This window comes from Acinonyx jubatus, chromosome A3, assembly GCF_027475565.1.
Source record: "Acinonyx jubatus isolate Ajub_Pintada_27869175 chromosome A3, VMU_Ajub_asm_v1.0, whole genome shotgun sequence".
Classification (NCBI taxonomy): domain Eukaryota; kingdom Metazoa; phylum Chordata; class Mammalia; order Carnivora; family Felidae; genus Acinonyx; species Acinonyx jubatus.
In genome coordinates this window covers 23,043,897-23,070,519 of record NC_069388.1, presented here as the reverse complement: position 1 = coordinate 23,070,519, position 26,623 = coordinate 23,043,897, and the positions used below count along the sequence as shown (strand labels likewise).

The 26,623-nt window shown below is 42.4% G+C and overlaps 2 protein-coding genes across 4 annotated transcripts; one reads left to right on the top strand and one right to left on the bottom strand.

The window, feature by feature from the left end:
- Positions 1-1,755: 1,755 nt before the first annotated feature.
- Positions 1,756-23,189, bottom strand: NFS1 (NFS1 cysteine desulfurase). Of its 3 annotated transcripts, none has more exons than XM_027069973.2 (13): positions 23,055-23,189; positions 22,307-22,416; positions 21,467-21,583; positions 20,570-20,653; positions 15,483-15,635; positions 11,783-11,876; positions 10,974-11,108; positions 7,081-7,238; positions 6,550-6,655; positions 6,389-6,470; positions 5,677-5,760; positions 5,060-5,149; positions 1,756-2,423 (listed from the first exon to the last, which is right to left on the bottom strand). In XM_027069973.2, exons 1-13 carry the CDS (start codon positions 23,149-23,151, stop codon positions 2,360-2,362), a joined length of 1,374 nt encoding a protein of 457 aa, XP_026925774.1. In that variant the 5' UTR covers positions 23,152-23,189; the 3' UTR covers positions 1,756-2,359. The 3 variants fall into 3 exon arrangements, with proteins under 3 accessions (XP_026925774.1, XP_053055996.1, XP_026925775.1); XM_053200021.1 differs by having other exon boundaries at positions 22,307-22,410; positions 23,055-23,188; XM_027069974.2 differs by lacking the exon at positions 15,483-15,635.
- On the top strand, positions 23,174-25,260 carry ROMO1 (reactive oxygen species modulator 1). Its single transcript, XM_015071012.3, has 3 exons — positions 23,174-23,314; positions 23,502-23,632; positions 24,600-25,260. The coding sequence occupies exons 2-3, from the start codon at positions 23,502-23,504 to the stop codon at positions 24,706-24,708; spliced, it is 240 nt and encodes a 79-aa protein (XP_014926498.2). The 5' UTR covers positions 23,174-23,314; the 3' UTR covers positions 24,709-25,260.
- Positions 25,261-26,623: the final 1,363 nt, after the last annotated feature.

Genomic DNA, 26,623 nt, shown 5'->3' with positions numbered 1-26,623 from the left:
CCTATCCAAACCACCCAGATCCTGTATTTTCCTATAAAACTCCTTAGCCTTTTATCCAGAGTGGGTCTGCAGTTTTGAAGGCATTAAGTCTGCTGCAGCCTCCTTTGCCTGGAAGTAATAAAACTACCTTTCCTCTTTATCCCCAAACTCTGTCTTCCTGTTATATTACAGCTCTGGAGTACAGAGGCTAGTTTTCAACATGATGACTATTACCAAAATTGAACTAATCTTCCAAATCAGCAAGTGAGAAGTCAACTGAGTAAAAAAATCAGGGACTATATTTCCACAGCTCCAACAAGCTTTTGGGAAGATTTGCGTGGCAAACTTGCCTGGTGCTAGCTCAGTATGCCAAAAACACAAATTAGAAAACCCTGTCTCACTTTTAAACCAAACCTATTCTTCATTATATATCCTCTTTGTAGCTATAATATAGTGCATTAAAAATGAAACCTACTAAATGCAATATGGTATCCAGAATTGGTTTCTGGAATAGAAATAGGGCATTAGTGGGAAAGTTGGTGAAATCTGAATAAAATCTGAAGTTTAGTTAATACTAATGTACAGATGTTAATAATCCCTTAGTTTTGACAAATATGCCAAGTTTTATACTAGATGTTAAAATTAGAGGATATTGGGTAATGGACATCTAACTGTACTATCTTTGCAAACTTTCTCTAAATCTAAAACTATTCAAAATAGTGTCTCCTGGGTAGCTCAATCACGTAAGCACCAGACTCTTCATTTTGGCCTGGGTCAAGATCTCAGAGTTTGTGAGATTGAGCCATGTGTCAGGCTTTGTGCTGACAGTGTGAAGCCTGCTTGGGATTCTCTCTCTCTCTGCCTCTCCTTTGTTTGAGTGCTCTCTCTCAAAATAAATAAACTTTAAAGAAACTATTCATAGTGAAAAATTTATTTAAAATTTTCCTCCTCCTGTCTACCTGTATTTACCATACTTCTAGCTAGTAGCTTTCAAACTTTTTTGACCATCACTCACATAATACATTTGCAACCAGGTATGCACATTCAAATATATAATATAAATAAAATACTTAAGGGTTACCAGGCTGGCTCAGTCATGAGCATGAGACTATTGATCTCCGGGTTGTATTTCTAGCCCCCCATGGGTGTAGAGATTACTTAAAAATAAATAAACTTTTTTTAAAAAGTAAAAAACAAAAAAATACTTAAAATATGCCAATGTAATCTATTTTTTCTCTTGATTTTTTAGTGCTGGTAACTATCCATCTACAGTGTCAGACCCACAGATGGAAACTGCATTTGCCCTCTACAGGTTTCTCAAACACATCATGCTTTTTCATACCTCAGGCCCTTTGCTCTTCCAGTTGCTTCTAATTTCTCATTCATCTCTAGTTCTTTCATGGCTGGAAATCAGGTTTTTGCTTAAGTAACACTCCTTAAAAAAGGTTTCCTAGCATACCTAGCATAGTAGTTTCTCCCTGTTATTTCCTCTTACCATTATATTTCTTCTATAGCACCCATCACAATCAATAATAGCTTTATTTGTTTATTTATTTTTTGTTTCTCTACTAGAATGAAAGCTCAATGAGGGCAGGGTCTTTTGGTCCAATACTCAGAAGAATGTTAGGCTCCTGACAGCCACTCAAATAACTGATGAATGAAGAGCTATACAAGCAGACAGTCATCTATGGAAATCAAGTGGAGTGGTAGTCTGCTCCATGATTCCCAAGCACAGCATGGAATTTTCCCTGAGACTTTCATAAAGTCACGAATTAATAGAGGAAGGTTATTTTATTTCTCTAATCTGCAAATTAACAATTTTTAAAAAAGAAACATAAATTATTAGAAGAGTAGATGGAGGCATATAGATATTTTTAGCTTCATTAGGTCAAAAGAAATGAAGGACAAGAACAGGAGACAAGCCTTCTAAGAAATTTGCTGTTCAGTCTACAACATGAAGAGGTGGCGTTTGGGACCAAAAAAGAAATTAAATAGTTGATTATGCTTGCTCCTGAAGGAATCAGTCTTGCTGAGCAGTAGTAAGCAACATTCAAAAGTCCACACAGATCACTGAGGCCCCTGAACAAAGAAACTTCTTCCAGTTCCTCTGGCTCTCCCCACCAAGAATATCCATTCACTGTAAGACCAGAGAAGGACTCCTGAAGAGAAATGTTGAGTGTTCTCCAACAAAGGGGCTGAGGCTCAGGAAAGATAGTTTTCTTGTTGTTTCTATCTTGGAGGTGGACAAATGCTGAAGTCAACTGGGCTACACCAATTGTGGTTTGAACATGAAGCGTCCACTGGGTGTAACAAGATACCCAGGTTAGCATGGGTTGATGAGGCAGAAGCCAGGTCAGCACAAAGTCAGAGGCCTACTCTTCTAGTGTTGTGTCCACTTGATGCTCTTGAGGTCAATGCCATCCTGTACCATCTCCCAGAGAGGGCTGCCAAAGAAAAGAGAAACTGAGTGAGTTAGGGCTTAGATAGGAAATAGCCAACATTGGTCTCTGACCCCTGAGCCCTGCGTCTCCATCTCTTCTTGTCTCTCCACTTCCTTGCCCTCACAGACCCAACATAGTGGTTAGCAAGTCTTTCCCAGCTCTCTCTAAATCCTTGTCAGCTCTAACATCTCCACAGCTGCCAGCAAACAATAACTGGGTACCCTAGGCTCAGCTCCAGTGGGGCCAAGCCAATGGCATCAGGTTGTGGCCACATTCAAGAAGCTCTCATCCCAATCATGAGAGACTATGGACACAGTCTCTCTGGTGGAACCAAGACCCTTAGGACCTGTGTAAGCAAGTTTCAGCCTCTCTATTCATCCCCACCACACATGGACCACTTTTCAATACTTCTTTCTGGGTTTTACTCTATTTCTCAGGTGGGGCTAGAGCTTAGCCTTAATTTATCTGGGTATATAGCACTCTTATCCAATTCCTACCAGCCTCATCTTCCCAGAGTTTGACTGTGATTCCAATTCAAAAGTAACTCTTGGATCTTAGACCTGAGCATTCCATCTCATACAAGAACTACTGCTGAGAAATAACTACTAAGCTCTGATTCCCTTCAGCTTGAATGCCTCAGACAATATTCCCAGACCAGATATTACTTCAATGTATTTTGACCATGCAATGTGTGGTTTGTATTTCCCCAGTTACTTTTTTTCTATGCAATTTCATTCTGTTCTTGATTTATCCCTCTCCTTTACACCATGCATTCCCAGCATGCCTTTCTATGTATGACATTTTTCATGGCTCCTTAAAGTTAGCCACCTCCTTCCTGTCTTTTTTTTTTAATGTTTATTTATTTTTGAGAGAGAGAGAGAGAGAGAGAGAGAGAGAGAGAGAGAGCGCGCACAAGTGGGGGAAGGGCAGAGAGAGAAGGAGACACAGAATCTGAAGCAGGCTCCAGGCTCTGAGCTGTCAGCACAGAGTCCGACGTGGGGCTTGAACTCATGAACCATGAGATCATGACCTGAGCCAAAGTCCAACACTTAACCAACTGAGCCACCCAAATGCCCCTGTCTTTTGTTTTTAGAGGTCTCTTATTGTCATAGACTCACAAAATAAAGCTTTAGGGGTGCTTGGGTGTCTCAGCTGGTTAAGTGTCCGACTTGATTTTGGTTCAGGTCATGATCTCACAGTCGTGAGACTGAGCCCTACATAGGCTCCGCACTGAGCACGGAGCTGCTTGAGATTCTCTCCCTCTCTCCCTTTGCCCCTCTCCCCTCCTCGTGCTCTCTATCTCTAAAATAAAATAAATTAAAACAAAATAAAGCTTTAGCTGAGGGCTAATGAAACTAGGTTCAATTCAGTTTGTAAAGGTCACAAGGAATAGGGGGAAGATGCTGAAGCCACACAGATAAGAAGAATAAGGCTTTGTGGCATGGTCTAGTAGAAATGCCCTTTGAGTGTGCCAGAGTACCAAAAAATCAAGCCAAGAAGGAATCTTGAGCCTAAGAAAATTAAGGAAGCAGTAGATATTTAAGCAATACAACTAGACCCTGGGAATGAAAATCGAGAGCCCAGAAAGGCCTCAGAAAGTTTGTCAAAGGAAGAAGAGTATATATCTGAACTTTCTCACTCTCAATAACTAGATCAAGAGAATCTTGAAAGTTGAATTTAACCAGGACAGAGCTCTGAAAAAATCCAGAGGCCTCAATGTCTCCAGGAAGAAGTGGAGCTCTATGGCTACTAAGGGAAGCCCTAGTGGCAGCTGGCTGACAAAGCATCTCTTGACCTTACTTATAAAGACTTCTACAAAGAACACTCTGAGTAGTAGTTCTTAATCTTTGAGAATTTGATGAAAACTATGGACTTTCTTTCAAAGAAAATGCACAACAAAACAACACTTAGCATACAATTTCAGGGCTATCATATACCTCCTGAAGTCTAGTTGCAGAACCCAAAGTAAGAATCTCTATCTTAAAGGGAGATTTTTTTCTAGTTAGTCTACAAATCCCTAATTTTGTATTGATATTGCTGCAATGACAACTATTAATACTATAATAATGAAAAACATCTGAATTTATGTAGTTGTTTAGTTTTTTTTTTTAATGTTTATTTATTTTGATAGAGAAAGGCACACACAGGAGTAGGGGCAGAAAGAGAGGGAGAGAGAGAATCCCAAGGAGGCTCCACACTAATAGTGCAAAGCCTGATGCAGGGCTCGATTCTCATGAACCACAAGATCATGACCTGAGCCTCAATCAAAATTCGGATGCTTAACCAACTGAGCCATGCAGGCACCCCAGTTCTTTAATTTTTAAAAGTACTTTGTCATATTCTGAAAACAAGTAGCCAAGGAGATTCACCTTCTTGCTTTGTGAAACTTTTTTTTTTTTTTTTTTTTTTTAAGTAAGCTCTACACCCAACGTGGGGCTTGAACTCACAACCCCAAGATCAAGAGTCACATGTTCTACCAACTGAGCCAGCCAGCAGCCCCAATTTTGTGGAACTTCTAAATCCTAAGATCCATGTGTTCTCAAAGGCTGGTTTCTGTCAGTGTGAACACATAGCCTGAGAGCAAGAGAAGGGTCAGGACTTCAATTTCTTCCACAGGGTCTCTGGGGCATAGTGCATACCTCATTTCTCGAAGACGCTTCACATGGTGAATGCACTTTTCCACTGTATAGTCTACTTCCTCCTCTGTAGTGAAACGGCCAATGCCAAACCTGAAAAAAGGTATAAGAGAAGAGTTCCACATCTGAACTCTGGCACCAGGGTAAATTCATTCAGCAAATACTCAATGAAAATCTATTCCACAAAAAACATGGGAAAAGAATATGGTCAGAGTTTCTCAGAACAGGGTTTGTGGATCACCCATATTAGAGTCACCGAGACGTTTCCTATTTCTCTTCAGTCCTCGTGAGTCAGAATCTCTGAGTGTGAGACTCAGAAATCTTCAACTTTCCTATAGGCTAACTAACTTGGATGTAAATTAAAAAAATAAATAAAAGTCAAAAAATAAATAAATAAAAATAAATTATTACAAACTGAAAAAATAAATAAATAAATAAAAGAAATCTTCAACTTTCACAAACTTCCAGAGGATACTCAATGAGCTCTGAGAATTGCTGCTCTAGGAACTTTCAAGAAGAATCAAGAAGGGATAAGAAAAACAAGTATGAGGAGACTATAACAGGAAGTGAAGAATACAAAAGAGGATGGTTTCATAAATGTTGCAGCTCAACCGACTGACCTGATAGAAGAGTGAGCTAAATCCTCATCAGTGCCAATTGCTCGAAGGACATAAGAGGGCTCCAGGGATGCAGACGTGCAGGCACTGAGAAGAAAGACAAGGAGTCTTGCTCAATTCATCATCAGCATCTGCTTTTAGCCACAAATCTCTCATCTTGCTCCCACCCCAGGTCCCTGAAGTCATTATATGGAGATACAAGAGACATTCTAATCTGGTAGAGCTAAAGGGCCCAATGCTGCCTGCATTTTCTGGGATGTGACCCTAGCTCCTCTGACCCTTCAGCATGGACACTCCCAAAGCATGACAGAGCATGATACCACATAAACTGGGACTGACAACCACAGGCAGCAGAGAACCAGGTGCTCACTCTCCTATGGTTGAACACACCATCAGTACCAGCCTAGATGGCAGCTAAACCCTTGGTGGCCTTTGGAACATCCTTCAATTCTGGGGTTCTGCAACAGAACTGCTAGTATAACATTAGATCAGATGCATGCATCTCCTGGGACCACAAAAGGCACAAAGTCCTACCCCAGGAAGCCCTCCTAAGATCACAAACTTCAGCGAGTGCCAAGCCAGCTAAAAAACAGGCACTTACAAGATGACCAGGAGCTCTTGTGCCTGACATCTCCACACTAGGAAGCCTAATAATGTCTTATACCACTGAGAGGTCAGGCTGATGAACCCTTCCTGTCTATCCAGTCCAACTCACCTCCCCGAGGATAAGGCAACATCCTTGAGTGCCATCAGCAGACTCTCCCCTTCCACGTATGCAAAGGAGAGGTTGATACAGCCTGGAGAGAGAATCACTGTGAGAGGAGTTGCAAAGTCTCAGGCTCTTCCAGAATGGAGATAGAAAGGGCATGTCCATACCTGGGTAATGGTGCTCAGGGTCCCCATTCATCACCACATCGGGAAGGCTATTCATTATTTTCTTTGTCAGTCGCTCTGCTAACTTTGAGATCCACTTATGGTCATACTGAGGAGCAGGCAAGGGAGGACTAAGCATAGTGACCATTAGCAGCTCAGAAATACACAAGACAAGGAGTCCTATTCCAGTGCCCAGAAGTGACTATGCATCAGACCCACCTATCATCCTGTGTTACTCATGGAGACCACTGTATCCCCAGCACTGAGCACAGCACCTGGCATGCAAAGGTGCTCAATAACTGGACACATGGTTCCAATAAGCTACCAATAAGTGAGCCAATAATTTCTGAAAAGGCCTGGATTTTGGAGCCCATAACACCTCCCTCCAAACAAAATGTCAGCAGCACTGGGACAAGGATGGATTTCTTAAACCTCCTCTTCCGGCAGAAGTCTGACTCAGTTGTGCTGAGAACCCTCTAAGTGAAGACCCAGCACAGGGGAAGAAGTTGAGGAAGGGAACTGCTCTCCCCATACCTCCATCTCTTGCTGTGCCACCTCACATGCGGCCCCCAGCCCCACCACCAAGGGTGTGGGCACTGTCCCAGACCGCATACCCCGCTCCTGCCCCCCTCCACTCTGCAGGGCCTCCACACGTACACGGGGTCGGCGGCGAATGTAGATGGCACCAACCCCTGGGAAACAAAGTTTGTTACAAAAGAGAAAAAAAGAAAAAGGCAGATGAAACAAAATCTCACTTTCAAAAGCGGTCAAAATATTCTTTCAGCTTTTCTGTAAGCTTGAAATTTTTCAAAATAAAAAAAGTTGGAGGAAAAGGAGAAATAGAAGTAAAAGCATGATATTTATCAAAATTATTTAACATCATGAGATAACTACCAGGAGTCATGACCGAATGGTTTCAAGTAGCTCCCTATGCATGTCTGAAATAACATCATGAAATACAGCATTAGTCATAATAGCAAAATACCAGAAACAACTCACATATTCATCATCAAGGCAATGGGCAAATAAATTATGATACCGTCAACACAATGGATTACAAAGTTGGTATATAAAACAAAAAGGAAGCTCCTTTTGTATTGCCACTTTAAAATCTCCAAGATACACTGTTGGAAAACTGGTGAAATCTGAATAAAATTTGTACTTTACTTAAAAAAAAGGGGGGGGGGTTGGTGCCTGGGTGGCTCAGTTGGTTAAGCGTCTGACTCATGATTTTGGCTCAGGTCATGATCTCAGGGTTCATGAGTTCGTGCCCCATGTTGGGCTCCACGCTGACAGCACAGAGCCTGCTTGGAATTCTCTCTCTCCCTCTCTCTGCCCCTCCCTAGCATGCTTGCTCGTTCACTCTCTCACTCTCTTTCAAAACAAATAAGTAAATAAACATTTAAAAAATAATTAGGTGGAAAAAAAGGAAGAAATAGAACAATGAGTATAATAAGCTATTTTCTGAGTAAAAACAGAGGAGGAGGAGAGGGAAAAAATACATACATATATATATATATATATATATATATATATATATATATCTCCTTGTAAATGCATAGAATAATCCTAGAAAAATATTCAAAAAATAGCTTCCCCAGAGGAGAACTACATGAGTGGTAGACAGAAGTGAGAGACTTTCTGGCTTTGTACTTTTTTGTAGCTTTTGAATTGAGAACTTTGTAAATATACTACCTTGTCTAAATAGAATAAAATTGTTAAAAAGCGGGTGGGGGCATGGCTGGCTCAGTCAGTGGAGCATGTGAGTCTCGATCTAGGGGATGTTCAAATTTGAGCCCATGCTGGGTATACAGAGTACTTAAAAATAAAATCTTAAAAAAAAGAAAAAAACTTTGAGGAAAATACAGGGATAGATCAGAATAGAATTAAAAATTAGTACAATCTCCCAGTGTATCAAAGCTTAAAAATTTATGTAACTTAAGGGGCACCTGGGTAGCTCAGTTGGTTAAACATCCAACTTCGGCTCAAGTCATGATCTCCTGGTTTGTGGGTTTGAGCCCTGCATCAGGCTCTCTGCTGTCAGCATAGAGCCCACTTTGGATCTCCTGTTCCCCTCTCTCTCTGCCCCTCCCCTGCGCGTGCATGCTATCTCAAAAATAAATAGACATTAAAAAAATGTATATAACTTAATAGCCATCAAACCCACTTACAGGAATTTCATGCCAAATATGAGCATGAATGTGCAAAGATACTCACAAAGTAGTCAAAGGTTTTAAACAGAGTGGCCACTCGGTAAAGTTCATCTTCTTCCACAAAGAACAATTCCTTAGGCAGAGATTGTAGGTACTATCAAAACTAAGGCAGTACTTTCCAAATTTATTACCAAGGACCCTAGTTTTGAAATAACTTATGTAACAAATGATACTTAATCAAGAAATATCTCATTTCCTCATCAAATTCAAATATCCTTACTATGTGAATCTCTGTGGTTCCCAAGTTCAGAGAGCATATGCACAGACCCTTGTCTGCATAGTGAAGGACATAATGTTATCTAAATCAACTGAGTCCCCTTCTTTGTGAAAGCATAAGTTTGGGTAGTGAGAGACCTCTACACATTTAATTGCTGATCAGAGCTTCTGCTCAATTGGTTTTGTCAAAATAGATACATCTACAATAAAAGCCAATAAAGGCAACTATTGGCTATCTATCTATTTTAATAAAAGATAGAATGCCTGTTATACTTTTATTACTTTTTATAATGTTTATTTCTTTTTGAGAGAGAGAGAGAGAGAGAGAGAGTGAGTGTGCACATATGCACAAGCAGGGGAGGGGCAGAGAAAGGGGAAGTGGACACAGGGTCTGAAGCAGGCTCTGCGCTGACAGCAGTGAGCCCCATGCAGGGCTAGAACTCACAAATCGTGAAATCACAGCCTGAGCCAAAGCTGGACGCTCAACGTGCCCCAACCTGTTGTGCTTTTAAAATAATAGCTCATAAGGCGACTGGGTGGCTCAGTCGGTTGAGCGCCCAACTAACTCTTGATTTCCTCACAAGTCATGACCTCATGAGGTCATGATCTCAGGAGCCTACTAAGGCTGGGTGCTGACAGAAGGGAGCCTGCTTGGGATTCTCTATCTGCCCCTCTCCCACTCCTGTGCAAGCTCATTCACAAGCTCTCTCTCTCTCTCTCTCTCTCTCTCAAAATAAATAAACCTAAAAAATAAATAAGTAATAGCTCACAAGGGACGCCCGGGTGGCTCAGTTGGTTAAGTGTCCGACTTCGGCTTAGGTCATGATCTCAGTTTGTGAGTTTGAGCCCCACGTCAGGCTCTGTGCTGACAACTCAGAGCCTGGAGCCTGCTTCGGATTCTGTGTCTCCCTCTCGCTCTGCCCCTCCCCCGCTCATGCTCTCTCTCAAAAAATAAATAAACGTTAAAAAAAATTTTTTTTTCAATAATAGCTCACAAAAACACTCTTTATAACCTCTGGGAACCTTGAAAAGAAGGTATCTTACATACTTCCAGGAGCTATCACAGCTTTTTCCTCAGGGTGTGCAGCTCAGGGTGTACATAGAATGTGTACCAGCATTATCAACCCCCATAGGCCCTCACCCCAGAGACAGAGGAGTTGTTGTTTGTTTTTATGGCTACCTCCATAAAATAGAAAACAAAAGTCTCTTCCCAAAGATTGGAGTGACAAGACAGAATTCTAGCTAGGAAACATTCCTAGGCCAATAGGACCAAAGGAAACACACTCTTGAGAGGCTAACAGGAATACAGACTATTAAATCTAGGAATAAACACCAAGAGAGGCGCCTGGGTGGCTCAGTCAGCTGAGTGTCCGACTTTGGCTCAGGTCATGATCTTGTGATTTGTGAGTTTGAGCCCAGCGTCGGGCTCTGTGCTGACAGCTCAGAGCCTGAAGCCTACTTCAGATTTTGTGTCTCCCTCTCTCTCTGCCCCTCCCCGGCTCTCTCTCTCCCTCTCTCTCTTAAAAATAAACAAACATTAAAAAAAAATAAAAAATAAAAAAAGTAATAAATACCAAGAGATATAAAAGTGCAATCTTCCTCAGGCTACAGAAACACATAAGGAATAAAGGACTCAAAGAACATTGCTATCACAGTGGGGAAGACAAGACAGCTGGACTTATTTAGCTTAATTTGATATGACAAAACCCTTTGTTCCTCAACCAAATTAAACTACTTGCCTTCTAAGGATTTTCTAAAGAGACCATGCAACAATAGACTGCTATACACAGTTAGCAGCAAGAGTCTACAAATAGGCAAGCATTCTTGGTTATTGTTAAAGGACACTTGCATTAGCAATTCTGCATTCTGCATTCTGCAAAGCACTATGAATGTACAACTTCCTCTGACAGCAATGGTAATTCCAAAGGAGTTCAAGGAACATCTATCTAGGGTTTTAATAGGAGGTCTGAGCAAAGGAACTCAAGGAGGGGCTGGTACCTTTGGGACCATAGATTTTATGACCACTGATGCTCATGAGATCAATTTTCATGTCATTGACGTCAAGTGGGATTTTTCCAACAGCCTGGGCTGCATCGGTATGGAAATATACCCTTCTGGAACTGCAAATCTGTCCTGAGGAAACAACAAAGGGGAAATCATAGCACAATGCTGGGAAGTCACCTGGCAGTGATCCAACAATGTACCATGAGTTCTAAAGCAAAACTGCATCTGGCATTAGCCTCTAGCCATATAGTAAATAACTTCTCTCTTTCTCTTCCTCTCTCTTTCCCTCTCTCCCTCTCACTCTGTCATTCTCAGCTAGCTGCCTTGATTAAATAAGGGCAAGTACAAATCACCAAATCAAAACATGCTTGATATCCTGATGCATAAAACTCTTCCTACCTTGTTAACACTGGTCTTTCAATACATCAAATTGACTTTTACATCCTTTTTAATTTCCAGGAAGCAAAGATTAGCAGATCTTTTCCTAATGTGTCCTAGGAGTTACAGTGAGTCTCTGACTCTAAGTGAGCACAATAACAAGATGTTCTAAAGTAACAAAGGTGAAAGAGGAAGAGAAAAAAACGGTAGTGTTTTGTTTCGGCACCAACTGCAGTTAAATGAAAAGAACATAAAGGATACTAGACCTGGATTCAAATACTGGCTATGCCATATACAATAGGTCTTTAAACAAGGAACTGAAACTCCCTTTCCCTTGATCTCCCTCCCACTCCCAGGAGACCACTCCTGCTCCTCAGATGGATCCCAGTGGTGGGCAAGCATCAAGGTCCACCCAAGATACTCACCTATTTCTGCAATGGGCTGCTTCACTCCAATCTCATTGTTCACAGTCATAACTGAGACCAGGCTGGTATCTGGCTGGATGGCAGCCTCTAGTTCCTAAGAGTATCAGGAGCAAGAAGACTATATAGTACCAACAAAATCCTCCCTAACTCAGAACACGGGCAAGCTCAGTCTTAAAACGGGGCCTTTTACTAAATACCTATCAGAGTGGTTAAAAAAAAAATAGTGACAACACAATGCTGGCAAGGATTCAAAGAAACTACATCATTGAAACACTTGGTTATTACTACTAATACAAACGTAAAATGATACAGCCATACCGGAAAAGAGTCTGGCAGTTTTTGCCTCTTATAAAACTAAACATGAGATTACCTATGATGTAGTAATTGCACTGTTGCGCATTTATCTCAGGGAAATGAAAACAGATTCACACGAAAAACCTATATATAAATGTTCATACCAGCTTTCGGCATAACAGCCAAAACCCAGAAACAACCCAGATGTCCTTCAATGGGTGACTGGCTAAACTGGTGCCTCCATACCACGGAATACGACTAACTGATAGAAAGGAACAAACTACTGAGACACGTAACAAACTAAATGGCTTACGAGACTTACCCTAAGTGAAAAAAGCCAGTCCCGAAAGGTTACATACTTTATGATTCCATTTATGTAACATTATTGAAATGACAAATTAAAGAAATGGAGATCAAATTAGTGGTTTTAACAGAACATGAAGCATCACTGCAGTGAGGAAACTATAATTTGACAGTGATGGTAGTTACACAAACCTACACATGACGAATAAGCACAAGTGAAACTGGGGAAATGAGAACAAGATTGGCAGACTCTATCCAAGTCATTACCCTGTGTGAGAAATAAGGGAGATGATTCATTTTCAGAAATACCAAATAAAAGTTCTGCTATCTAATTAACAATAGGATTACAACACACTGGAAATATACGAAACCCACCCCTCCACAATGGAGTCCCAAACCTTTAGACACTTCACTTTCTGGTTCTTCTTCCCCTCTCTGCTTTGTGGGCTTATTTTTGCGGGCTTTGCAATGAGTATGCACCAAAGAACAAAGGGAGGAGGGACTGAAAGTCTCTGCGTCACCTCAGGGAATGTACATTTGTTGCAACCAGACTACTTTTTGCCTTACGTGTGCATAGGCAATGTCCAGATAAGGCAGTAACCTCTGTAGTATTCAGCCAATGAGGAACCAGGGGAGGGACTTGCATGCTAGGAGATAAATTGTCTGCTGTAACTGCCCTAAGTATGACTGTCCATCAGATACCCGCTCTTGGAAGAACACTGATAAAAGCCTCACATCACTGTGCTCTGAGTCTCTGCATCCCTCCTTTGATAGAGTCGATGGGCTTATTTTTAACACCTGGTTGGATACTGGATTACACTTTTGCAAGATATTATCATGAGGGAAACTGGGTAAAGGGTACATGAGATCTCATTGTATTATTTCTTAAAACCACATGTGAATCTACAATTATTTAAAAAGTTTAGGGGCAATACCCGTGTCCTCCTCTACCCCGGGAGTGGAGCCTGCTTAAGATTCTCTCTCTCCCTTTCCTTCTGTCATTACCTTCCACCCCTCTCTCTCTCTCAAATAAATAAGTAAGTAAGTAAGTAAATAAATAAATAAATAAATAAAAATAGCCTGGGTGGCTCAGCCAGCTGAGCATCTGGCTCTGTATTTCAGCTGAGGTCATGATCCCAGAATTGTGGGATCGAGCCCCACATCAGACTCAGTGCTGAGGGTGGAACCTACTTGAGATTCTCTCTCTCCCTTTGCCCCTCTCCCCCATTTGTGCTCTCTCTCTCTAAAATAAAAATAATAATAAAAACTATCTTTATTAAAAATTACAAGTTTAATTAAAAAAGGGACAGCCTTTCCTATGTAAGGTGGTCAGAGTAAGCTGCAAACAACTAAAGTAAGTAGCAAAAAACAAGGTTACTGGTAACAGCACTGAGGCAGGGACCTCATCTGACTAAAATGTTATCTTAAAGGAATTATTAATCAGCCTACCAACATCCTGCTTTCCCTGACACTGGTCTAATAGAAGTTCTCAATGTCATGTTTCTCTCAGTTTCTTGTTTGCTTCCTTCATAGCAGTTATCCCAATTTGTAATTATTTCATTTGTTTCTATGTTAACTGTACTCTTCACTAGAATGTAAGCTCCCTGAAGGCAGGGACTGAGCTTGTCTTGTTAATCCTTGTGTCCCTAGTGCCAGACGCTAAGGCATAATAAATACTATGAGGTGGAAAAAGACACATGTGAAGTATTATGAGAAATCAAAAGGCAGAAAAAAAGTGCTCCTAGCATTCAAGAGACTTAATCTAGTGGAGAGATAGGCATAAACATACAACAGAGCACAAAAGTAAAAAGCCATTAAGGAATTTAAGGAATTTGGAAAAAAAAAAAAAAAAAACATATTTAAAGGGGTTGGAGCATCCAAAAAGACTTCAGCAAAGAAGTGAGCTTGAGCTAACTTTTTTAAAAGAGGGAGAAAATTAAGGTATGTGCAAAGAAAAGGACAACAGATCAAAGGTGAGGGGATATGTGAGAACAGGCCCACAGCAGGACTGACTAGGGCATATCAGGGAGTTGTGCAGGCAGTGTGGCTGAAGTGGAGGGTTGTATGAAGGGTGCAGTGGTCATCAATACTGAAACAGTAGGTTAGAACCAACATGTCTATTCTGAGACCAGTATTACCCTGATATCAAAACCAGACAAAGATATCACACAACTACAGATCGATATCCCTAATGAATATAGATATACAAAAATCTTTAACAAAATACTAGGAAACCAAATCCAGCAACCTATCAATGTATACACCATATTAATAGAGAAAAAAAACATATGACTACCTCAATAAGCACCAAAAAAAACCTCATAAAACCAAAATGCTTTCATGATAACACCAACAATAACAAAATCAAAAAACTTGGAAGAGAACTTCAGTCTAACAAAGGACATTTATGCAAGAGCAACTATGAAAAATCCAAAGTTAACATCATATTTATGGGCAAAGCTTTCATCCAAGATCAGGAGCAAAACAGGGTGTCTGTTCTCACCACTTCTATTCAACTTTGTACTAGTAGGTTTTGCCAGGGCAACTGGGTACGAAGAAAAAAAGGCATCCAGGTTGGCAACAAAGAAATGAAATTATCTCTACTTGCATATGACAGGACTCTGTCTACAAACTGTATCTTAGGATTTGACTAGGGATGCTGGTATCCAAAATCTGGTGGACAAGATGCATGAACTCACTACCCAAAATGTACATATAAGGATATGGGCCACAAAGGGAAATATTCTTCACAAAAACTACAGCTCTTCTTTAGAGGGATGAGAAACTAAGTACAGGGAAGGAGGAGGCCAGAGCTTTGCCATGGTGAGTGTTGAGTCCCTGGCATCCTGCACAGACACCCAGTGGTCCTCATATAAACCAGGAAGCACTGACAAAGCTGAGAAACAAATCCTCCAGAGAAAAGGAAGACAATACACACTCAAGGGGAAACATATGCTCAGTTTCTCTCCCAGGCTTATTTCTCTAAGTTCCCCCTCACCATTAGGTCTAGTCCTTCAAGCTCTGACTGAGGCTAAAAACACAAATTTACAGGCTGAAACCAAGCCCCTCCTATGTTGCCCCTTCTGCCAGTAGCCACTCCTACCTTCAGGTCGATGATCCCACTCTTCTTCACTGGGAGGTATGTGACCTGAAAGCCCTCAGCTTCCAGTGAACGGCAGGAGTCCAAGACACATTTGTGCTCTGTCTGAGTGGTGATCAAGTGTTTTTTCCGTGACCTATAGAACCTGGCCACCCCCTAGAGATTGGTGGTGGTGAAACGAAGGAGAATATGCTCAGAGAGACAGCAAGCACTTCAATCCCACTTGAAAGAAAAAGTAGGCAAGGGTTCTGTGCTCCAACATTAACTCTGTGACACCAAGTATATATCCTACAATTCAACTTAATTCTGACACTAACTACCCTAAGTTAGGGCAAACCCCACAGATGAAGGGACTCACGTCCACAAGACTAACCCCACTTCAGATGTCAGCCACAAGGCCCAGGTGTCACAAGCCACTCCCCAGGACTTTTGCCTAGCTGGCTACAAATTCAGGAGTTCCCACAGCCCCCTAAGGTTCAATAATTCACCAGAATGACTCCCAGAACTCACTGAAAGCACTACACTATTAGAGTTTTATTATAAAGGATATAATTCAGGAACAGACAAATGGAAGAGATGCATAGGCGAGGTCTGAGGAGGGGAAGGGCACAAAGTTTCCATGCCCTGTCTTTGTAAATCCAGGCATGCCACCTGCCCAGCACATCCATGAGTTCACCAACCTGGAAGATCCTCCGAGCCTTATTGTCCAGAGTTTTTATGGGGGTTTTGTTACAGAGACATGACTGATTAAATCACTGGCCACAGGACTGAACTCAATCTCGAGTCCCCCTCTCTTGCCCTGAGGGAAGTAGAGCTGAAAGTTCCAATCCTCTAATCACATGCTTTGTCCTTCTGGAGTGGCAGCCTGTCCTTTGCAACTAAGGGGCCACCATGAGTCACTTCGTTACTATAACGTTAGATTATGGTCCAAAGGGGTTTGTAATAAATAACAAAAGACATTTCTATTATTCAGGAAACTCCAAGGATTTTTGAGGCTCTGTGCCAGGAACAGAACAAAGACCAAATATATTTATTATACCACAGGTAAAAAATATACCACAGGTTGGGGCACCTGGGTGGCTCAGTCAGTTAAGCGTCCAACTTCAGCTCAGGTCATGATCTCATGGTCCGTGAGTTCGAGCCCCGTGTTGGGCTCTGTGCTGTCAGTTCAGAGCCTGGAGCTTGCTTCGGATTATGTGTCTCCCTCTCTCTCTGCCCCTCCCCCACTCATGCTCTATCAAAAAATGAATAAACGTTAAAAAAAATTAAAAAAAGAAAATATACCCCTGGTAGATTTCCTCGCATCCCAGGAAAAATCACCTCTCTTTATTTCTACTTAAATAGCAAAACATGCAAATATGTTGATACTGATACCCAAAGCTGTCAGTGTAAAAGTGAAACTCATGAACTCATTGCTTGCTAATGGCAGTATTTATGCTACAATCTTTTCAGAAAATCATTTAGAAAGATGTCTTAAAAGCTGTATTCACACTCTTTAACTGTGATTCCTCTTTTGGAAATTTACCTTAGGGGAATATTTCAAAAGACAGATCAAGCCATAAAGATGAAATATGTTCTCATATTTACAGTCTTTAAAAAAATGGAAAAATTAAACACATCCAACAATAAAGTAGTGAATAGTAAACTATGATAACACAACTACATGAAAAAGAATGTAGTTATATCAAAAATTATGGAGTTTGAAATGGAAGAACATAGGGTATGTTATCAATAGTTACAAAAGAATAGGGGTGCTTGGGAGGCTCAGTTGGTTGAGTGTCAGACTCTTGACTTTGGTTCAGGTCATGATCTCATGGTTCATTAGATGGAGCCCCACATCGGGCTCTGTGCTGAGATTCTCTCTCCCTCTTTCTCTCTCTCTGCCCCTGACTCACTTGCACATGCTCACTCTCTCTCACAAACTAAATATTTTTTAAAAATGGTTACAGAAGAGGGCACCTGGGTGGCTTAGTCGGTTAAGCATCTGATTTTGGCTCAGGTCATGATCTCACAGTCCATGAGTTCACGCCCCACATCAGGCTCTATGCTGACAGCTTGGGGCCTGGAGCCTGCTTCAAATTCTGTGTCTCCCTCTCTCTCTGCCCCTCCCCCGCTTGCACTCTGTCTTTCAAAAATAAACATTAAAAAATAAATTTTTAAAAGAGCATAAAAGCTCAATTTGTAAAAAAAAAAAAAAAAAGCTCAATTTGTTTAAAAAAATGGTTACAGAAGAATAAATATGGCATGCTACAGTTTGTGAAAATATTAAAATTACATATGTATGGATAATGATTAAATTATTAAATATTAAAATACACTATATGTATGTATAATTCTTTTTCTTGGAACAATACTAAACAGAATTAGTTTAGAATTAACTTTGCAGAACAGGATTCAGGGCCAGAATAAGAGGGAAAGAAGAGGAAGACTTACACTTTTTTTTAATTATTATTTCTTTGTAAATTATTTTCTAATGTTTATTTATTTTTCAGACACAGAGAGAGAGAATCCTAAGCAGGCTCCATGCTCAGCACAGAACCCAACAGGCGCTCAATCCCAACCTAAGCTGAAATCAAGAGTTGCAGATGCTTAAGTAACTGAGCCGCCCAGGCTCTAGATACTTTATGTTAAACTTTTCTATAGGGTTAAAAAATCTCATCACATATACACTGATTACCTTTATTTTTTTATTTTTATTTTTTTAAGATGTATTTATTTACTTATTTTACCTCCACATCCAATGTGGGGCTTGAATTCATGACCCCACGATCAAGAGTTGCATGCTCTAAGGACTGAGCCAGCTAGGGGCATCCCTGCACAGATTACCTTTAAAAGTTAAGGAGAGGCCCGTGGGTGGTTCAGTCAGTTGAGTGTCCATCTGACTTTGGCTCAGGTCATGATTTCACAGGTCATGGATTCGAGCTCTGTGTCAGGCTCTATGCTGACAGTTTGGAGCCTGGAGCCTGCTTCAGATTCTGGGTCTCCCTCTCCCTCTCTCTGTCCCTCTCCGGCTTGTGCTCTCTCTCAAAAATAAATAAACAAACATTAAAAAAAAAGTGAAAGGAGGGGTGCCTAGTGGCTCAGTCGGTTAAGCGTCCGACTTTGGCTCAGGTCATGATCTCACATTTCATGAGTTCAAATCCCGCATTGGGCTCTGTGCAGACAGCCCAGAGCCGGGAGCCTGCTTTGGATTCTGTGTGTGTGTGTGTCTCTTTCTCGGCCCCTCCCCTGCTCGCACTCTGTCTCTCTCTCTCTCTCAAAAATAAATTAAAAAACACTTAAAAATTTTTAAAAAGGAGTTAAAGGAAATAAAATGTGCAACCCCATTACCCCCACAAGCTTATAGAATACTACCTTAAAAGCAGAATATAAAACTAATTAGGCCAAAATTATAACTACATGAAAACTACGTTCTTGAGGATAAGGAACATAAAAAGGAAAACATTTAAAAGTTCCCCACCTCCTTCCACTCTCTCCTATCTGTTACCTACAGTGTCAAATCCTCTGTCTAAACAGACAGACAGAATAGTCTCCTATTCAGGAGACTAAGGGGAAAACTCACAACTATTCTTAGCAATCCCTCACCTCTAGGTTTGGGAACAGCAGAGACTTTCAAAGCAAACATTTTCAAAGTTTTAAAAAATATTCCCCATTCCAGAAATCATCCCCATTTTTGGAAGGATCTCCACTTTGGGTCTGGTTTCTCTATTCCAAAGGAAGGACACCTTCCTGCTAACAGAATCAGGCAGAGTACTGATGACTCTGGAGCCTGTCCCAGGCCTCCTACACCCAATCTAAGCTCAGAAAAACCAATACTGGCAGCACAGTTGAGAGATAAAGGTGAGAAGTGGGGGAGACAGTTGAACCTACAGTAGCCCACACTTTCTCAGAGCCTTGGTATTTACACAAGTGGTCCTGGCAACCAAGCACAGTCCAATATGATTAAGTTATATGAAACACCAGCATGACTACTGAGAGTTGAATTTTACTTTTGTTAGCACCACAAACCCAAGGATAGAGTGACTGATCTCAGAATGGGTGATGAATGAAGAGACCTCTTTTAGACAACAGGCTTGAGCAATAGAAACCTGATCCAGGCAAAAGGACCCATCGTGACCACCTGGCTGAATACAGACAGGCCCATTAGGCGACCCACCTTGAAATATCCATAGGCCCTAACTAACAAAAGGGCTACTTCCAACAACGCATAGTTACCAAAAAAGGGAAAATTGCATAAGCGCCCCTAGCTCCTCACCTTCCCCCTTTAAAAACAGCCCCCACCCACTGCCTCCTTCTATCTCCTTTGTTCTGACTTGGGTGAATCCTTTCACTGCCTATGCCACCAGCTTCCATGGATTGGTTCCCCATCACCACATATTGGGGGACCCATCTGATTGGGAGAGACACCACAATGAAGTGAATGCCTGCAAAGGCATAGCAACCAGTACTTCAAGATGGGAGCATCTACATAAACAGGAGGGACACCTGACTGGCTCAGTCAGTGAGGCATGCAATTTTTGATCTCAGGGTTGTAAGTTCGAGCCCCACATTGGGTGTAGAGATTATTTAAAAATAAAATCTAAGAAAGGTAGGAAGGGTGGGAGGGAAGAGAACTGTTGCAAACAGATCTCATTAGAAAAAAAAGGGAAGGCTGAGAGGAAGGCAGCCCTCAAATCACATATGTAAGGGTGTAGCTGGTAACCAGAAGCAGAGAAGCACTCCCAACTGCAAGTGGATGCTGGACTTCTCTGTGACTAAATCAGAAGGATGGGGAAAAAGTCTGAGTCACCATTATCTACTCCCTGAAGTAGCTGCCATCCAAAACACCAGTGGTCAATGGCTAAAGAGCCACCTCCTTTCATGCCCAACTATCTCAATGAACTCAGTTCAACAGAAGCAAAGACTTAGATGGAGTAGATCACAAAGGGTTGAAGGAAGCAACAAATCAGAAAGAGCACATGTTTGTCTGTGTCTTTTATTCACAATAAGGTAGGCATGGGTGGCTGGGAAATACATATACGAGTCCAGATGATGGAGGGACACCATCTCCCAAGTCAGGAAAGCCCAGATATGCCCTCTGGTTCTCTTACCTTAACTGCTATGTTGTTAGATTCAGTAGCGCCACTGGTGAAAATGATCTCACGAGGATCAGCCCCAATCAGAGATGCTACTTGCTGCAAACCAAGAAACAGAGATAAATAACACCAGCTTCCCAGGCAAGAATGCAACTGCAGACACAGCTGGGACAGAGCTCTGGATCAAAAAGTATGCCACTACATTCTATCAACTGTCCAAGAAGCTCTGCACCCTCTAGGGTCAGAAAAGGGGTAGATTCAGTTACATCCCAGATCTGAGGCTCTTTTCACATCTGATAAAAAATGATAATAGGGGTGCCTGGGTGGCTTAGTGGGTTAAGCTTCCAACTCTTGACTTCAGCTCAGATCCTGATCTTGTGGTTGTGGGATCAAGGCCCGAGTCGGGCTCCACGCTGAGCAGGGAGCCTGCTTTGGATTCTCTGTCTCTTTCTCTGCCCCTCCTCCACTCATGAACAGGCTCTCTTTCTCTCTCTCAAAGATAGATAAATAAACTTTAAAAAACACAAAATAATAATAATATTGATTTCTTAAAAATAACTTGTTGAGCTCCTAGTATGTATAAGCATTGTGGCATTGTGTTAATAAACACATCACCAGCAAGATCTCATTTAACCACACAATAATCCTAACAAGCAGGAACTATTACAATCTCCACTTCGACGTGAGGAAATTGAGGTTTAGAGAAATTAGATAAAATTCCAAATATCATTTAGTTAGGAAAAATAAAAACTAATAAAATGCTTTCAGAGGGACTCCAAGGGCCTGCTCGCTAAATCTCCTCCAGAAAGAGCCCCAAACCACTTCCACCTCCACCCAGAGTTACCAAGGAAATGCCTCCCACAGTCCACTGAACCTCTGACATCAGAATCTCTTAGAGTCTTCTATACCAACCTGGCGAGCACGTTCCATGGCTGCCTCACTCTCCCAGCCATAAGCATGTGTCCGGGAGTGTGGGTTTCCATAGTAGTTGACCAGGTAAGGGAGCATGGCATCCAACACCCGAGGGTCCTGAGCAAAACAGAATATATCAGTGTCCTTGAGTCCATAGGTAACTCAAGCCCCACTCCATCCCCTCAGACTTGCCCAACCTACCTCAACACACTCCCAACCCTTCAGACACTGCTTAGACAAAGCCTCATTCTTCTATCCCCTTAGATACTAAACAAACATCAGCCTAACATACTCCCACTCTCAACCCATCTTAAATCATTCTACCAGATGATTCTTCTACCATCTCCTCAGGTAATCTACAAACATTGCCTTGTCCTGATAGATGTTTCTGCATGTTTCCATTCCTGCCAGGCAATGTGATCTACAAGGGCCAGGACATGACAAGAGTCCACATGTTGATGAAACCTTCCATTAATATCGAAGTGCTTATCATGTGCCAGGCTGTTTAAAGGGCTGCTTTATGTCTTTTAACCCACGTAATACTTGCCCAAATTCACACAGTTATTAGTAAGTGGCAATCCAGCTAATTCCAGAGCCTATGCATTTAACTACTACCAAAGTGCCTACATTGAAGTGATCTCACCAAGGTCAATAGCTTGTAAGTAGCAGAGCCATTTTTAGTGGATTACAAATTAAGCCTCCTGACTCCTGGCTCATTGCTTTTCCCAACACACACTTCTCAATGTCTCTCACTTCTGCAGGATCCAGTCATTTATGTGCATTGTCACTTCTGCAACATGTTATAAATAGCCTTGGGGAAAGCTGTCCCTCTATCCTTACCAGAGGAGTTGTAGCTTGGACGTCCATATACAGAGGTCGCAGCACTGACTCCACCTCCGGAGCAGTGGCTGTATCTGAGGGAACAGCGGACTGGGGGGCATTATCTACAACTGACCAAAAAAAAAAAAAAAAAAAAAAAAAGAAAAAAAGGTATGAAGTGGCCAAGCGTGGAAGAACGCAACTATGGCCACAGGGTATCCAAAACAGCAGGTGAACGTTGGATGTAGGTGAGATAAGCTAAAAGGATGCTGGGGTTGAATCTCAATGGAAAAGGAAACAAAACATCAGGACCTTAAACAAACTGTAAAAGGAGGTAAGGGAGAGAGACCATGTTTTTGGAAGGGGATGCTGGGTCAATATTCGAATTGCCTGGTTGGGAGGGGGGAGGGTTCGAAAAGGGCAAAGCCATTTAGAAGGGGTGTGGAGACGGAGTAGCTACGATCCCCTTCAAAGATGACTGGCTGGACGACTAGCATCTCCAAAAGTCGTGCAGGAGAGATCTGAAGGCCGACCGAGCCTCCAAGCCTCCGAGGGCCTGTGGGGCAGAATCTGAAGGGTGACGCGGAGAAGTCAACCGTACTGAGGGCCGGCCTGAGAAAGTTTGAGGGGTGCAGCGAGGAAGCAGGGTCAGGGGGTCCGGGCAGCGGACGGAAGACGGAGATTCGGTAATATTCCGGGGCGTCGCCACGCCAAGGGGGAAGGTCCGCGCTGGTAGGGAGGGTGGCGGTGAGTGGGGCCCGGAGCGTACCGCGCAGGCGCAGCCCCCGAGCGGGCGCCTCGGACCTGGGTCCCGGAGCGGCCCGCACAGCCGCGGCCGCCCGCCTCCAAGCGGTTCGCAGCAGCATGGTCCCGCTAGCAGAGCCCCCCGCCCGAAGCAGCGGCACTACTCTGCTACACGCTCCCGGAAGTTCTGCCTCGCGCCCCGGAAGCAATTCCTCAGGCCGCGGGCGTGCTCCGCCTCGCGTTTGGTGTGAGACGTAGAACTGAGCGACCAAAGCCGCGAACGAGGTGAGGTGGGGGCACAGCGGCGCGGGGACCCGAACGCTAAGAGGGTGATGGAGTCGGGTTACGCGCTTATTTTCCTCCCTGGACTTCCCCGAACCCTTGGATCCGCTCCCCACCCCGCCTCCTCCAGCCCCCGCTTGACTCGGGCTGGCGGCTAGGCCCACACTCCCTTAACCCTCGAACCCCGCAGATGCCGGTGGCCGTGGGGCCCTACGGACAGTCCCAGCCGAGCTGCTTCGACCGCGTGAAGATGGGCTTTGTGATGGGCTGCGCAGTGGGCATGGCGGCTGGGGCGCTCTTCGGCACCTTTTCCTGTCTCAGGTGAGGGGCGAGGGCGGTGATCTATGGGCGGAACTACCGGACCTTTTCGTCCCGCGCCACTTGGCCTGCAGCCTGGATAGAACCTACTTCGTTTCAGTTCCCTCGCTTTTAATGAGTGAGACTGATTTCCTATCCACCTTCAGTCTGGATGGAAAGGTTGGAAGCCTTGGCGCTAGAGAATATGAGCTCTCAAACTGAAAGTCTCTTTACTCCTTCTGTAACCTTAAGCAAATTGGAGTCTGGGTTACTTAAGTGTAGAATGAGGTCAGTAACATCTACTTCATGGAGTTGTAAGGATCAAATCAGAGCACACTTCGCACAGAATGTAGCACATATTAAGTGCTCAATAAATGGTTGTTACTGTTGCTGCCGTTATTTCTAGTTCTGCATAGTGAAACTTATTGAGAGCAATTTTACTGTACTGGAAACAGGATATAGATACGAAGCAGATAAACTCTACACCCTGAATGTCATTTTCACATGTAGTAGAGACTATTATTTCCATTTTTCCACATTGTAAATTACCATTTACTGAGCACTGTTCTAAATGTTGAACAATCCTATGAACCTTTTGATCCCCATCTTACAGTTGACATAGCCTGTAAATTGCAGAGCTGGGACATAAACACATCTGACCCCACAATCATTGCTTTAATGCCAGGAAACCATCAGAGTCAAATGTCTTTATATATACCAGAAAAAAAACTAGTTTCTCTAGGTACTTTGCCTCAGCTGCCTCCCCAAAACCGAAGTCTGGTCATAATACTATTCATCAGAAAAGCCCCAGAGACCAAGATGCATGCTTTTTTTGCTAGTCATTACCCATCTCAGGTGCAAAGAGATAACGTCCTGCCAGACTTCAAGAGGGCTTGATTTACTACTCAAGTAATTTGGGAAAGGGCAGTTAATGCCATTTCTTGTATTTTTTGTTCCTGGTTTGCTGCATCTTGGTTTCCTCTTCTCTTAGGATTGGAATGCGGGGCCGGGAGCTGATGGGCGGCATCGGGAAAACCATGATGCAGAGTGGAGGCACCTTTGGCACGTTCATGGCCATTGGGATGGGCATCCGATGTTAAACAGGGCAATGGTTGTCCACTACAGCTACTCCTTCCCATCAGTGCCAGCTCATGTACTATAATAAAAGAAATCTTTTGAGTAGTGAGTGTTTTTTCTTCTGACTTGCCTATATTCAGCTTAGAGCTTCTAAGGTGGGCCAATGAGTAGGTTGCATGTTTTTCAAATCCTGTTAATCCAAAATTACAAAAATTTTCCATACATGAACTGTCCATAGATTCTAGTAAACTCTTGTTATTCAGCCTCATAAGGTTGATGTTACGGTCACCATTTTAAAGGTTAAAAACTAAGTCCAGATTTCCTCAAGGTCACACTGCAAAAGGTAGTGTTAACCCAAGTCTCATTTCCAAAGCTATGTTCACTCAAAAATTGTCCTTCGGGGCACCTGGGTGGCTCAGTCTGAGTGTCCCGACTTCAGCTCAGGTAATGATCTCACAGCTTGTGAGTTCGAGCCCCGCGTTGGGCTCTGTGCTGACAGCTCAGAGCCTGGAGCTTGCTTCAGATTCTGTGTCTCCCTCTCTGCCCCTAACCCACTTGCATTCTGTCTCTGTCTCTCTCAAAAATAAACCTTAAAAAAAAAAAATTGTCCTTCAAGGTTTGACTAAATCAGGAAAAGAATAAATCATCCATGGGGAAACAAACTCAAACTATCAGACATTTCTGTAGCTTAACAGCACAAAATTCACATAATTTCCTAACCAGCCATCTGTGAGGATATCAATTGTAGAACACTGACCCCTGCCCCCAACACTGGGAATTGGTTTCTTCTAAGATAGGTTCCTTGTAATAAGGCCAAGTGTCCTTCACCTACTCCTGCCACACAACCCTTGACAAACTGTGCTTTAAAACCACACTGCCCCTTGGGGCACCTGAGCGGCTCAGTCGGTTAAATGTCTTGATCTCAAGTTCAAATCCTGCATTGGGCTCAACTCTGAACATGGAACCTACTTTAAAAAAGAATCATTACCCCTCAACGAAAACGGTAATGTTATGACAGACATAAATTATTTTGGGAATATTTGGGTGTCCTAAGGACACTCCTGCAGCTGCAACCAAGACACTACACTAACCAGGGTAACTACAGCAGCTACATTTCCCAGAGTGGGATGCGGTCTCAGGAATGGATTTCCTGAAGGATCTCACTTAAATTCATTTGACTACTTTCTGTCCCTTACACTATTCCAATTACTTGTACATTTCCCTTAACATCGTTTACATCTCATTCTGCAGCAGTGGGCAAATTTTTGCCACCTCTACCACCTATGAGGTTAATTAAATGCCTAAGTTGGCCCAGCTGCCAGAAAGGAATGATAGAACAAACCTGATAGGACATGAATCTAGAATAGAAAATTATGAAGATACTAGATTTCAAAAGAACATTGACAGAAGTCTGCCCCCAAGGAACAGTGCTGCCTAGAGTTGAAAAATAATTGAATCTTGAAAATTTCCTTTGGGTTAACTGAAGCAATTAAGGGAAGAAATTCTAAGTATCCATCCAAAGGACTGGTAGAAAATCATACCTCCAAACTGATTACTTGGATATCCAACTAAACCTATTAAAACTTGGGCCTTAACACTAACGAATCAATATAGTAGAAAGAAATAAGCAGGTGAAGAAATTGGTACTGGAAAGTAATTCCATTTGGGGCAACAACTCAAAGGTTCAAGGTAGATAAACTTGAAACAGAGTTCAGAATATAATGGTGATGGCTCATTCCAAGTTCAAATTCCTTTATAAAGTAACATGCAGTTAAACTGGGAAATCACTTAAATCTGTTTGAACTTACACCATTTTGTTCAGTGTTTAAATACAGAAACATTTCTCACAAAGACGCCCAGACACAAGAAAGAATTAAGACTACCCAGGTCTAAGGTGTGGGCAGATTTGTTTGGTTTTCTTGATGGAAAATCCCTAAA

Excerpts from the sequence above, each read along its gene's own strand:
- NFS1 (XM_027069973.2), bottom strand. The coding sequence starts at position 23,151 with ATGCTGCTGCGAACCGCTTGGAGGCGGGCGGCCGCGGCTGTGCGGGCC. Across the intron at positions 21,584-22,306 it reads TCCAAGCTACAACTCCTCTG|GACCCTCGGGTGTTGGATGC; the intron begins GTAAGGATAGAG and ends TGTTTTGCTCAG. Across the intron at positions 6,471-6,549 it reads CCCTGAGCACCATTACCCAG|GCTGTATCAACCTCTCCTTT; the intron begins GTATGGACATGC and ends TTCTCTCTCCAG.
- ROMO1 (XM_015071012.3), top strand. The coding sequence starts at position 23,502 with ATGCCGGTGGCCGTGGGGCCCTACGGACAGTCCCAGCCGAGCTGCTTC. Across the intron at positions 23,633-24,599 it reads GGCACCTTTTCCTGTCTCAG|GATTGGAATGCGGGGCCGGG; the intron begins GTGAGGGGCGAG and ends CTCTTCTCTTAG.